Consider the following 15451-nt stretch of genomic DNA (forward strand, 5'->3'; position numbering starts at 1 on the left):
GAATAAATGGAATGGCTGAAAACTGTCCTATTTGACTCCTTCTATCATCTGTTTGCAGTCAATCCAACTGCCTGAATAGAGAGGAATTATGTAGGACTGCACCATTTAGTTCTATTTTGAGACCAGCTTCCTTTGGCCCCATTATAAGTATTTTATATATTGATGAAACATTCTTCTTTCTTTTATGTTCTTTTCTTTTCTTTTAAATTGTACATTTATCAGTCTTTAAATTGCCTCTATTGTTTTGCTGCAAAAAGAAATAATAACATAAATACATCTCTGGAAACTATTGATCCGATGGAAACCATTCTGGGAATCTTTTCAGCTGAATAATAAGATAGAAATTCTTTAAAACAATCTTGTTTAGCTTAAGTTTAAAAACGTTTTGCATAACTGAATGTTTCATAAAGGAGCATTAGAAAAAAACAGGTCATTTTATTTTAAAACTATTAGCAACCCCCCCCCCCCCAGATGTATTTACTAGAAATACTGGGCAAGAATACTAATGCAATCTGCTGACATGGATCAAGTTTTGTTACTGTAAACATTGTTATGATCTATGTACAACAGTTATTAAGCCCTCATAAAATCTTTAGATGACTATTTTGTTTTTACTGAACTGGTTTATTAAAGCTAAAATATTTCAACAGAAAATTAGTAATTCTTCCTAATGCTATTGGAGAAAAATATTTTTAAAATAAATAATTACGATTATTCAGTTTCCTGGTATCAGATACTATTAGACTACCAAGGTAAGAGCTGACAACATTAATATTGTCACAGTAACAAAAGAAAGAACAGAAAACAATTATTTTCAATCTTTAAAAGCAGAGTTTCTCAAACTTTTTTCCCTGGAGAAATCCTTGAAGTAATTTTCAGGTCTCAGAAAATACTTGTATTAAAAATTGCAAAAAATACAAAAACTTCACAATACAATTCACATCTAACCTACTCACAACCCATGTTTTACAATGCTTACAATAATAAAGGAGCAGCAGGCTGCAGCTGAGTCACAGCATGCAATAATGATCACTACTGTGAATGCTAGTATTATGTAGCATGCATAGTTCAAAAAAAAATGTCAGTCATAATCTTGCATGGAACCCTTAGTGTCTTGACAAAATCTAGTTGTAAAAGGTTGCTGTAAAGTAACACCTTCATTTGTAAGAAGGGTCAGGTGTGTTATTTAGCTATTTCAGTCTGACTCAAGGTTGTTAAGTCTTTTTCTAGGTAAGGGTTCCTCTCGTCAGCCTTTGGCAGGAAGCATGCTTAGATGGACAAAGGGATAGTAACTGAGAGTAGCTGAACAGAAGATTCTGGCAATACTAGCCTAGACATGCCAGTGACTAAGAGAACAAGGTGGGCAATACACCCTATCCCTTAGAAAGATGAGTGGCAGGAGGGTTGACCTGAGTGTGGCAATCCCACCAGCCACACCTCCCACCATTTAGCTTCCCTCCAGCCCCTTTCTCAATCCTCTCAGGAACCAGTAATCGAGTAATTTAGATAACACTCTGGGAAAGGTACATTTTTGTATATCATTTCTTCCAAAAACTGCCTAATTTTGGGAGCTACTTTATATCTTCAGTATTAGAGATTGAAAAATATAACTTCAAAAGTAGTACAAGGATGTCCATGCATTTTAGAAATATGTCAAAGCTGAGCAGTGTACAGCTAATGGAGACCATACATCAAGCATCAGGGGTCAAGGCCAGAAGACATATTTCTAAATACATGGGTTCTGGAATGCAGTTACATTACCTTCTGACAAAATTCATAATAACTTTTTTGTCATTAAAGTGCAAGGCAATTCAATTTAATCTCAAAGATCTTCAAAAGTAAAGATCCTGAGCTTTTTTATGAGCATATTTATTTCAATTTAATCAATGGATCTGATAAAGACAAATAACATCTCAATTCAGTATTCATTAGGTTATTGACTATCCCCAAAGCTAAATCATTTTCCCTATTTTTATATTATTTGAAGAGGGAGTCAAGCTATTCTCCAAGGCGCCTGACGGCAGGACGAGAAGCAACGGGTGGAAACTGATCAAGGAGAGAATCAACTTAGAACTAAGGAGAAACTTCCTGACAGTTAGAACAATTAACCAATGGAACAACCTGCCTCCAGAAGCGGTGAATGCTCCAACACTGGAAGTTTTTAAGAAGAGACTGGACAGCCATTTGTCTGAAATGGTGTAGGGTTCCTGCCTGAGCAGGGGGTTGGACTTGATGACCTCCAAGGTCCCTTCCAACTTTTTTTAAATTATTATTATTATTATTATTATTATTATTATTATTATTATTATTATTATTATTATTATTATTATTATTATTATTATTATTATTATTATTATTATTATTATTATTATTATTATTACAGTATCTGTGGGTGAACAGGATTTCTTCCTGCTAATGAAGACCTTCTCAGGTGGCATCAGGAAAATAGTCTGAGGATCCTGTTTCTCACACTCATGAGAGGTGGGGAAAAATTGAAGAAGAACTAAATGTGGTTGAGTTCTCATTTCTCAGAGGAAAAAGACAATGGGAGAGGACATGCTTTTCCCGGAGAAAGCTTCTGGTTCAAACCCTCATATAAAAGGATCAGGTAATACAGGGTATCTTTTCTTCTAGGACAGCCTTCCTTGGTCCACTTGGACAGAACTAGAACTAGATGAACAATCTAACCCACTGTAAAGCAGTTGGCTCTGTGCTGCAATTATACATAACAACATGTTCCTTTAACACGCAGGGTGTTTGTGGCTAATGGGGAGGGATCTTTGCTGCCAAGTGGGTAAAAAGAACATTATGAAATAATCCTCAAACTCTGACTGCCTTTACAGAGACCTGTTAGTCTTAAAAACCCTTTGTATTCTTAAAAAAATGTACTATATTTACAAATAATGCCAGCATGACCTCATTTTCAGTTTTAATTCCTTGATCTTTTTTCAGCAGTGCGATGTCTACGCAAACCAGCCTCTTGAGTATTATTAAATTCTGTCAAAAACATCAGCAATATTTACAAGGAAGGCATATTATAAATATCGCTAGTGGAAGGAATTATTAAAACCCTAAGAATTTCCATCCTTTCTTTTTTTCCAGCACAATCTGAAGACATACAGCTATTTTTAAGTATATGAAAAGATAGAGGCATCTGCAGGATCTGGGCTTTCATCAAAATGGGCCCCTTGGCCAAAGTACATTTAATAAATAAAAATTTAATAATAAATAAAACACTTATACAAAAGGGGTGGTGTTTGTATTGCTTTAATTTGATACTATTTTCAACACTTGCCTCCCTTCCTACCCTTATTCTGCAAATGCCTCTAAAAAGAATGAAACACTATATGGGAAGATTTTCTAAACTTCCCGTTCTAGAAAATAACATCAAAAGGTTCACCTGTGTTCTGAGAGTAATGACAGGCACCATCTTAGTCAATGCTAAGCAGGGGCACTGCAGATTTTGTTTATCCAAGTTAACAGACATCTCCCAGATTAATGTACAGAAATATTTTTTTACCCACTATCTTTTAACAGTGCTTAGCCAACAATGATGATCTGAAAAGTTAAACAGGTTAAACTTGGTTATTACTTGGATAGGAGACTGAGAAGTTTTGAAAAATTCCAGAAGATAACAGCAAATTAATTCAGTATTCTTGCTGAGAACGGTTCATGAATGTAAAGGTATGGTTACTGTTATTATAATCTAACAATAAAGGTAGTGTTAGTACTCATGGTTGGTGCTTCTTGTCTGAACTACCTTGAAGGCTGGCATCAGTCTTGCAACTCTCAAAATAGATATCTTCCCCTTTGCCTTTATAGCCCAAGAAACTAGGAAGGTGCTTTTCTGAGACCGAGATGTTTGCCATGCCCCTCCCTCTCTTGTCTGACCTTTACTTAGTTGTCTCCTCCTCCTCCTCCTTTTTTTATCACAGATTATTTCAGTGGAAGTGTTTATTAAATCGTCAGGATTTGAGCTCACTTCATAGAAGGGTTTTATTTGCAGTTCCTTGTTGTTGAGAATTTGCCTTGGCTGCAATGACCATGCATGTCAGGCACCATTTATTTTGGCATCCTTGGATTTTATGTCTGGCTTGATTTTATTTACTGTGCTGGCTTTAAATATCACAATGGTGAACTCTTCATAAACCTCAAATGTATATTTAGAAAACAAAAATCATGCTTCAATGTTTCGTTTGAAAGGAAGCCCACCTGCTTTGGAAGAAAAAAAAAACCTGGGGTATCAATAAGATCTTCGGGAGGTAAAAGAAATAGCAAAGAGCAAACGTTCTAATTGATTCCTTTGGTAAGCAGATATTTTGTGAATAGTGAGATCCTTTATGTCAGCCATTTTGTGACAAAGCCATGTTTTCTACTTTCCAAAAGTGTCCCTTGGCCAAAATACTGTACATATCTAGAGAAAACAGCTTACTGGAGGGTTCTTTTTATATTATTTAAAAAATTAAGAAACATATTTAGATACCAAATTGAATTTTAAAAATAAAATTTCTTTTATATGGAAATGAGGCAGAACAGACTTGTGGGGGAGAATGCCATGGGCTATAAACAAAGTTGCCCATAATGCTGGCTTTATCTGAAAGTTCCATCTTTTAAAAGCCTAGGTAAAATGGGGGGGAGGGGCAGCCTTCTTCAGAGAGGTATTGAAATATCTGGTGAAGTGCTGAACACATGATCAGTGGATTTAATTCATAGGCATAAAAAATAGTTAGATGCATTAAAATAACCTGCTGAATTGGGAACTAAATGAGGATAACAGGAAGAATATTGCATAAGGACTTTATCATATTCAACTATCTGTTAGCAACTAACAATATAATTTTATCTACCAAAGGGAGGGGGAGGAGAAATGAAATCGGTTGGAAACATAAGCAGTTTGAAAATGTGAGCACTGAATAGCACTTCTCTGGATTTTGTCAGCTTTTCTGAATCTGTGTGGGCTCATAAATGTATTTGCATTGTCACAATTAAAAAACAAAAAACAAAAACAAAACCACAAATGTAACAAGATGAAATGTATGTAAACGAGAACAATAAAATATATTCATGGCAGTGAGGATGGTTTTAACAGTGAGGATTATTTATTCAAAGGGTGGACTGAAAATCAGTAGAGGATGATGTATGTGGGTGGTTTAATTTAGGTTAAGTTTTTTTAAAAAGTTGAAAAGCCAATTTCCATCCTATTGTTCATTCTATAGAAAATAAATAAAACAACTTGATACAGGCAGAATTTTTCTAGCAGCACAATAAAAAAATGGTGGTTGATTGGTGAGAAGAAACTTTGTTGACATTAGCCAACAAAGAAAAAAAAAAGGGCTTGGAAAGCAGATTAAATTGACAATAAACATGTGCTTCCAAGAAATTAAATTTTATGCTTCTGTTAGTCATTTATTTTGCTTACTGGTGAACCGGAAACACAATTAATCTATGGAACTAATTTACAGAGGGTTACAGAAATCAGACTGGGAGAATGGAGGACTGTTTGAAATAGGCTGTAAATCTTTACTTTGTGAAGAAATATCTGAAAAAAACTTGATTTTTCCTTTTTTTAGGTATTCATATGCCAAATCTTACTTTAGATAGGAAATGAGTGGGAAGCCAGGCTACTCATATAACAGCTTTGTAAATAGACCTATAAAAGAGGGTGGGAAGGAGTAGAGTAGGAGTAAAACAATTTTGAACATAAACTCTTTGTGCTCATATTTACAATTCCTCATATAAGGATCTCAAACTAGAAGTATCTACCTATGAAGGGTTGTGATCCCCAGAATTCTTACAATACTACAGCCTGAGAAGGAAATCCTGGTAGATTAGACCAGCGGTTCTCAACCTCAACAACTTTAAAAGCATGCTGGCTGGGGAATTCTGGGCGTTGAGGTCCCCACATCTTGATAAGTTGCTAAGATTGAGAAACTGTAACTTCCCTTATGCTTCACTATCAACTATGGTACTAAGGTTGATGAAAATTGTAGCCAATCAGCTTTTGAAGAGTTATAGGTTTTTCATGCCTTAAGGCAGGGGTCCCCAACCCCTGGTCAGTGGACCGGTACCGGGCCTCAGCATGCCAGCAACCAGGCCGCACAAACAAACAAAGCCCCATCCACGGGATGCAGGCAGCACACAAAACCACACCCTCTCCGGTCCATGGAAAAACCTCTCGCCATGTCATCGGTCCCTGGTGCCCAAAAGTTTGGGGACCTCTGCCTTAATGAAAATCTCAACACGGAACAGAATAGATGTAGGTAGTCCTCAACTTACGACCACAATTGAGCGCAAAATTTTTGTTGTTAAGTGATACATTTATTAAGTGAATTTTGTCCCATTTTACAACCTTTTTTGCCTCAGTTGTTAAGTAAATCTGGCTTCCTCATTGACTTTGTTTGTCAGAAGGTCACAAAAGGTGAATACATGACCCCGGGACCCTGCAACAGTCATAAATATGAACCAGCTGCCAAGCATCTGAATTTTGAACACATGATAATGGGGAAGCTGAAAAGGTTGTAAGTCACTTTTTTCAGTGGCATTGTAACTTCAAAAGGTCGCTAAATGAACTGTTATAAGTCGAGGACTACCTGTACAACATCCCAAACCAAGAAGTTGCAATTCAGGATAGGATTTACCTGCCACCTAAAAAGAACAATGAGAAACTGGAACAAGTTCAGAGATGATGAGAGAACTGGAAATCAAATCTTATGCGGAATGGTTAGAGGAATTGGTATGCTTAGCTTGTGGAAGAGAAGATCACGGAGAAATGTGATAGTTGTCCTCAGAGAGCAAAAGGAAAGAGGAGTGGACTTATTCGCTGTTGCCCTGGAGGGCAGACATAGAAGCACTGGATCGAAACTACACGGAAGTTAGATATTTGGAGGAATTTCAGATGGCAAGAAAAGTTTACTAGTGGAATAGGTTACCTCACAAAGAGCTACATTCTCTTTCACTGACGTCTTCAAGCAGAGGTAGTCTAAAATGCTTTAGCTAATCCTGCACTGATCAGGGGTTTGATTAGAAGATTTTTGAGATCCATCTCTAAATTTTTGTGATACCTGTTCACTCAACTGCAAATAAATTAGATGGCCATCCTGTTTCCAACAATACTTAGTCAGACATCTCTGCAAGTTAACAAACAAATATAAAGGTAACAGTCTTTATACCATTAGCCAGACTCTCAAGGCTTTTGGTTCTCCATATCTTCATCATTTGGGGCTATTCAACAGTGCACAGTTGCAAGAAATGGAGCTATTCCTTTAAATTCCTTGCAGCTCTGCTTCTTGGATGAGAAGTCCATCCTCCTCTTCCTCTTTATCGACCTTCCTCCAGACTGGAGACATAAGGACTAGCTGAGATGTAGACTTATTAGATCTATAGATTATAGTCGCTATCTCAGAATTCACAGTAACAGAATTGGAGATCAGTGCAATATTTTCCTGAATTTCTAAATAAATCCACAAATACAGGATGGCTATTCATTCTTCTTTACTAAAAAAAAGTTGGGCACATATGACAAACTAGGTTAAATTGGCTAATCTGGATCAGAAGTTATTATTGCATAACACACTGAATCAAACTGGTCACCCATGTTTCAGCCTAGCATGCTTGCAAATCTTCCTTTTTGTTTAGGTTAATATCTTTTGTGAACCCAAGAAATTGGATACGTGTCAGGTCTGCCATCTTTGGCTTGGTGCCTCACTGGCATCCTACCATCAAAGGCCGGGGAGAAGGAAGCATGGGGGGGGAGGCCAAGTGGGCAATAAATATGCATGGGATGGGAAACAGGGAGGAGGGATGACAGCTTGACAAAGACCAGGGAAGCATGGAACCAGTTTGCGCCAGCACTCAAGGCCACACACCCTGAGAATGGAATGTGGACTGCCCCAATGATCTTAGCATTTCTCATAACACCTATGGGGCTCTTCATTGGCTAAAGATGAACTGATCATGGGGGGGAGGGCTGGGATGAGTGGAAAAATTCATAACTTTTCACACGAGAAATTTAGTTCTAGCCTGACTTTCTAGCCAGCAACCATTAGTAAAAGAACCTATAACTTCACCCAAATGGAGTTGAGGGTCTTTCTTTCCTAAGGCAGAGGTCTCCAACCTTTTGGGCACCATGGACCAGTTCCATGGAGAAAGGTTTTCCCATGGACTGGAGAGTGTGTGGTTTTGTGTACTGCCTGCATCCCATGGATGGGGCTTTGCTTGTTTGTGCGGACCAGTTGCTGGCATGCTGTGGCCCTGTACCAGTCCACGGACTGGGGGTTGGGGACCCCTGTCCTAAGGGACTTGACTGGTGCAGGTCTGACAACAAGTTTGGTCTAGTGGTTAAGGCCAGAAAACGGGAGACAATGAATTCAAGTCCCACTTTAGTCATGAAAGCCAGCTCAGTGATCTTGGGCCAGTCACTCATTCTCTCAGCCCAACTCACCTCACAGGATTGTTGTTCTGGGGAAAATAAGAGGAGGAACATGCTTTGGATATGTTTGCCATCTTGAGTTATTTGTAAAAATAATAAAAGGTGGGATATAAATACATAAATATCATTTATTAACTAAATCACTGATAAATATGTTGTCTGAATATAGCTAGATGTTCTTTGTGTATGTTGGCTCTATGGTGTTTTGAACCCAGGCGATTAGGTTGGTTTAGTAAACAATAAATCAGTTAAATGTGGGTAGCATGTTGTGTGAAAACAACCTAAGATCTTCACATTGCATAGTGACTCCCTCTTGCCTTACCTGCCAAATGATGACCAGTCTTGGGCTCAAGACTAGCTTTCTTTTATAAAGAAAGAAAAAAGATTTCATTGTTATTTTGCCACTGGGTTCTGAGAATGGCAGCAAGTGCTTCATGGATGGCCTGTCCTCTGCAGAACAGATCTGCAGTTACTTTTTTTTGGGGGGGGGACCAGTTTATTGTTCTGGCAGTTTATTGTTGATGAACCATATCAACTTGCCATGGATACACATGGAAAGAAGCTTAGAGCTGGTTTATGTAAAACACTGATCTGAAACTCTGAATGCATTTGAAAGCAGTGTCAAAATCATTCTTCTTGTCACTAAAGTACTCAGGCAGAAACAATTGGATTTCTGTCCTGAGAAGTTAAATGGCTTTTTAAAGTGCAGATGAACCACCTGGGATCAAAGTTCTCCTTATTGCTAGTTCAGGCCTTTTTAACCTGAAAAAAAAGTACAGCTGTTGATTGAACTTTCAGCAAAAAAAAGTGTCTAGGATTTGTTTTATCAAGAACTTTCTGTTTCCAGATTATGAAGACAAGATATAAAAGCTAGTGAATGTTTCATTAGAGATGAGCAGGATACTCGGATGAAAATTCTCTTGGACTGTTTTTGTCCAGCAAGCAGCCTTCAGCATTACATTGCCTGTAATCCTGGAAGCAACATTTTATCTTCCAAATATCTGTCTAATTTGTATAGCCTCTGATCCTTGTGAATTGAAGCCTGCCTCTCTATTGCATCCATTGGTGAGGAACCTCACTTGCCTCTGGAATAGAACAGAACAATATGCTGGGATTGTTTACTTGTTCCTTGATCACAGCAAAATCTAATAAGGACAAACCTAACTATATGGTAGGTGGAAGATCAGCATAAAATTTAGGAAAGCGATGTTGGTCAATACACTTTGATTTTCCCCAGAAAAATAGCACCGATGTTGTTGCAATTTGCAAGCAAGGATTTAAGTCCTTGATTTTATAAATATGTTGAGAGATTCTACCTCGACCTTTTTTTCCTCAGATTTGAAATCAGATTTCTATGGAAACTGTCTATCCCAATTGAAACACTAAATATGATTACTAATGCAGCTACAATTTTAAATGCTCTATAATTTATTGTATTTGTGTTTATGTTATGACAGATTTTTCCTTTTTAATTGCATTTTGTATACATTACTTTGTGATATTTTAATATGAATGCATTGTAGAAATATATTTTAAAAATTAAATATATTAAATATATAGATACACTTAATTCATCCAGCCTTTCTTCATAGGACTTATTACTTAAACTGCAACTCCATAGTCATCTTATAGGGGAGATGGGTGGCATAAAATCATCATCATCATCATCATCATCATCATCATCATCATCATCATCATCATCATCATCATCATCATTATTATTATTATTATATTCTGTCAGAAGAGGTAGGCAACTCATAGATATATTTGATATTCTCAACATTTCTAAAAAAAAATGGCAATTTTCTGCTATGGTTCAGGCTTACCTCCTTTTTTAAAAATGAAATAAATGTTAAATTAAGCCTCTTGTAAATTTAATGCATTTATTTTGTGTATGACTTCTCACCAAACATATAGGGACACATGGAATTAAAGGCCAATCTTGTCTTCTGATGATGGCAATGTGGACCTCAGGTAAGATAATATAGATGGATGATCTAAAGTTTGCATGTAATCTCCAATATCCTATCATCCTAGGATTCTGCCACATTTCGATGACAAAATGGCTGAATTTCCATAATTATGACCTTTCTGTGATTTTCTCTCCAAAATTAAAGTTTGAAAACTATTCTCATTTCTTCCTTTAAATGCTCTGAAGCCCCCAGATAGGGGTGGCTTTCCTCTAAGAAGTTTCCCACTATAATTCTATTTCTATTCATACCCCCAACACCCCCCTCCCCCAAACCCAGAAACTATGATGAAATTATCCAGTTACCAGATGGCTTCCTGTGGCCTTCCAGAAGATTGTAAAGCAAGATTGCCGTTGTTCCAACTTTTGCCTACTTACTAATACAAATCTGTGTAGAAGATACTTTGCAACCACAGTATTTATGCCAAGATGATTGTCAGAATCTCAGAATGAATAATCACATGAATACAACTTACCAGCCTGCAACCAGATCTGTTCAAGAGTTGTCCACAGCTGAATAGGCCCTTGCTTTGAGGCAGAACTCTGCATAGTTATCTCTGACATGGCCTGTTCCAGTCGTGATGCTGCAATGGAAGATGCTCGCTGGGAACCTGGAATATAGAAACAGAATACTGATTAAATAAATATGCTGTAATGAACTATTCAAATAAATTCACAATGAGGCAATTTCCTTATTATGATCAACTAAATACACATAGTCAAGCTATTGAGGTTAACAATGTAATTCAAATGATAGTATTTGGCTAATGAAAAAGGTCTAAAGCAGAAATCATTATTAGTCTTGACGGCAGTGTGGCTGTCTCTGAAGGCCATCTCCTGGGAAACTAGTGGACTTATTTGTGCAGATGGTTGGCCATTGCAAGAACAGAATGCAGGGCATTGTTTATGTCCTTATGTACTTCCAAACCAATAATGAAGCAGCATTACCAAAAGTTTCTGCTGCTAGGGGTACTCTGAATTGTTTTCTTTTAAAAAATCTTCACAAGCATTCCAATGCTGGCACCTGTTAAACAGAATTCTAAGGTTGCAGTATATTGTACAACAGATATTTTCCTCACACATTAAACCCTAATTTTGCAATTGTAAAGGCTAGGAGTTTGTGTCTTTACAATTTAAACTGTAGTTCATATGGTGTATCAGGGAGCAATCAGACAGTCTGTAGGTATGAACAGTCCCAGATGCAATTTTTAAAATTTCAAGACTGCAAACATAAGAAAGGGAACTATGCCCAGAAGCTTAGAAAGCCATTGCCAATGAGGATGCCAGATTGGAAAATGTGGGCCATCTACGGGCTGGGGCTGGGTGGTGGCACAGTTTTGCCCTGGTTTGTCTCCTTTCTTCAAGGCTGGTCCCAATTGGTATATAGACTGAATGGCTTGCCCCGAGATCCAGGACTTTGTCATCTTTGATTCTACTCCTGATAGATCTGGTCTGCAACTTGAAGGTTCTCCTGGACCCATGACTCCTGCTTGAAGAGCAGGTGGCATTTGCTGCTAGGAGAGTCCTTGCACAACTTCAGATTGTGTGCCAATTGCTGCCTTTCCTGGATCAGAAGCCCCTGCACTTAGTCATTCAGGCCCTAGTCATCTCATGGTTGGACTATTATAGTGTATCTACATGGGGCTCCCTTGAAGAACATTCAAAAGCTGGTGCAGAGTGCAGTGGCACGGGGCCCAAAGAAGGGCCCATGTAAAACCACTCCTCCATGAGATGCATTGGCCGCCAGTCTGCTTCTGAATGTATTTAAAAGTGTCGATAATCTCCTTTAAAGCCCTTCATGGCATAGAGCCAGGTTATTTGAATGACTCCTTTGCTTGTCCCACCTGTGCTGGCAAAGGACGCATGCTGTGGGTCCCGTTGGCCCAATTATTCCAGTTAGTAGGTCCAGGAGTAGGGCCTTCTCTGCCACTGCATCTGTCTGCTGGAACATTTTGCCTCCCTATGTGGGGTTGGCCCCAACCCTCCTGACCTTTTGTAAGAGCCTAAAGACCAATTGGGAGCATTACAGTAGAGGTGATTAACAACAGATCCCCCCCCCGACCCTGCGCCCACTTCCTTCCCTCCCTCCAGCTCTACCTACCTACCTACCTACCTACCTACCTACCTACCTAGCTAGCTATCCAGTTATCTAAACTGGATATCTATGTATCTTACCATAAGGTAACTTTGGGTAGCTTACAATCATAAGCCACCCAGAGTTACCCTATGATAAGATACATAGATACATAGATACATACATACTTTGCAGGTTTCTAAGAACACAGATTGCATCACCACATTCTGAGAGGAATTTAGCGTTTGTAAACTTGTGAACTACAATTTCTTTTACTGTGGTTAGGTAGAATCTTAGACTACTCATTTTGACTACTGTTCAACCACAGATATGTTTTTGTCCTATGACAAGTAGCCCACCAAATATCCCTTGAAGCTAAAATTCTTCTTTATACAGCCTTCCTAAGCAAAAAAAGAGAAACTTCTTCTATCAAATATGAAATAAGTTGAAACGTGACATCATCGGATAGTGGTATGTCATCCTTTACATGAAGAATATTGTTTAATATTGGACAAATTGTGCCTTATGCCTACAATCATGGAGACATATCCCAGAAAACAAACATGGTGCCCAGAGGATTTGGGGAATGTCAAGGTCTTCATTTTCCCCAGTCTCTCCCTAGGCTTCATGATTGCTGCAAGCACATTTCGCATGGCCTGGATAAGAAGAGCCTATTCATATCTCAGTATAACTATACCAGGGGTAGGCAACCTTGGCTCTTTTATGACTCGTGGACTTCAGGAATTCTGGGAGTTGAAGTCCACGAGTCATAAAAGAGCCAAGGTTGCCTACCCCTGAACTATACCTAGGGCAATATGAAACCACACTTCATGAATACACATAAATTCCCCTTAGGCTTATTGCAGAATTTATGATCCTAAGCTTTCAGTAGCTAGCTCATTTCTAGGAAACATATCAAGGCTTGGCTTTTTCTATCTTCCAACTGGCTTTCTTCTGTCCTCTTAGTTTGTTGTAAATAGACTTAAAAGCCATCTGATCAAAAGGCAAGTTGTCTATTTGAAATCAAATAAACTTCAAATATAACATTCAGTAACGTAACTATGCCAAGAATCATTTGCTCAGTTGGCATTTACTTGCATTTATAGATTTCTTTTCCTGACATCACAACTCTTATAATCTTATTGTGTAAAATTACCTCAATTGTGCAATAATAATTTCAGTTACTGGAGAGATGGAGCCACCAGAAAAAAATTAAGAATGCAAGGGCAAAACAAAACTGCATCCTGTTTCTTAAGAATAAATGTCATCAGTCTTGCCTCTGCCTTCTAGGAAAGAACAGTTTTTCTCCTGTAGGTTCCAGTCTCCTGAAAATAGCCTTGAGAGGAACAAAATTAAGAGTTCTTTCTGGCATTGAATATCTGGACACAAGAACCCAAGAAAAGGAGCCCTTGGAATAATTTTCTCCATTTTTTTAATCATTCTAAAGAGTAATGAAAGATCATGAAGAGTCAATCTGGACCTCAAAGTTTTCTACCATTGTACTGGAACTTGGAAACCCTGAGATTAATTGCTGAAGCCATAATATACACAATTTCCTTGCTTCCCTGGACTTCACTCTATACTCTATATTCCCACTAATCTCTTTACTGAAGATGTGTCAAATTCACAAACAGCAACAATCAGTTGAAAATAAAGTACTACTTTTGGCTTGTCACTGACCTTTCACATCTTCATTAAACTGACATCAGCTTTCTGGTGGGGCACTTTGCAAATAGCTACATCTCTGAGCATGTGAACACTTATTTGCATAATTTCTTGATCAGGGGTCCATCAAAAATAAGATTTTATTCAACAGTTTATTTAGTAACTGTTGCTTGCTCTATATGAATATGGGTTGAATTTATGGATGTGATTATCATGTCTTCAAGGTAAGCTACAAGGTTGATTATGTAGAGAGAATCTGTCTGACACACTTCTGTAATTTAATTGCACATTCCTGCTATGTCTGCAAGTCAGCCAGCCATTTTAACCAATTCAGCATCTATGTGGCATTATAAAATAGACAGATGTGGCCTTTAATAATACTGAATTGCAATTTCTTTATTCCTGGGTGACATGGGTGAAAAAGACAATATTTCATAAATCCATGGTGTAGCTATACTTTTATTGCAACAATGTTCCTCGGAACTTCGTTGAGAACACAGAAAGAATTCTGCTAGATTAGATTTTCCTAATCCAGAATTAAGTCTAGTAACAGTGAAACAATGCCTATAAAAATCTCACACTCAGGAAATGAGTATTTATTGACACCGAGGTATATTGTCTGTGGCGATGGAAGCAATATAGAGCCATCAAAGGCAACTGATACAACATACAGCACATATTGGCTGCTGGTTATGAGATATATAATTCAACATACTGTGTCAAATTGGAGAACATTGACCTAACATTGATCTATTTTTAGTTTTCTATCCACAAAAATGTTGCTATCACTAACAGGGTAATATAATAAAATCTTGAAATAAAGGCATTCCTCATATTAGCAGGGAATAAGACGTTTGTATGGCAGAATGCATTGAATTTAAAAAATGAAATCTATTTATATGTGATTGTTCACACTGGATTTAGGGCATCCATTAATATCTTTTGTTTCTCTTACCGGAATCGTTATCATGGGCATCAGGTAGAGTAAGATACACGTTATTATTCTTCTTGGCTGGTACTATCTCAATCAAACTGTTTGCCTTTTCTGAATCACTGGAAAAGAACAACAGGATAAACATGTTAATTACAATTTACTTAAAAGGCAGGGGATATGCTAGAGCCAGAACGCCGTAGTAGATGGGGGCTTGGACTAGAATTTGGGAGACCCAGGTTCTAGCCAACTTTCAATCATGAAGATTCAGTGAGTGATTTTGGGCCCATTATTTTGTTTCAATCCAACTTTACTTTACAGAATTGTTGTGGGGAATCAAAGGAAAAGGAAATGCTTCTGCAGAAAGATGGGAGAAATTTAAAT

The 15451-nt window shown here is 37.8% G+C and overlaps 1 protein-coding gene across 1 annotated transcript in view; it reads right to left on the reverse strand.

Annotated features, from left to right (window-relative positions):
• TTC7A (tetratricopeptide repeat domain 7A) overlaps positions 1-15451 on the reverse strand; it is a 155918-nt gene that overhangs the window by 39716 nt on the left and 100751 nt on the right. Inside the window, exons 17-18 of the mRNA XM_015816404.1 lie at positions 15092-15189; positions 10874-11008 (exon numbers count right to left, since the gene is read on the reverse strand). Of these exons, the coding sequence (XP_015671890.1) occupies positions 10874-11008; positions 15092-15189 (233 nt within the window). The remainder of the gene's footprint in view (positions 1-10873; positions 11009-15091; positions 15190-15451) is intronic.

The sequence above is a fragment of the Protobothrops mucrosquamatus genome, unplaced genomic scaffold (assembly GCF_001527695.2).
Source record: "Protobothrops mucrosquamatus isolate PMUCROS unplaced genomic scaffold, P.Mucros_1.0 scaffold448, whole genome shotgun sequence".
Lineage (NCBI taxonomy): Eukaryota > Metazoa > Chordata > Lepidosauria > Squamata > Viperidae > Protobothrops > Protobothrops mucrosquamatus.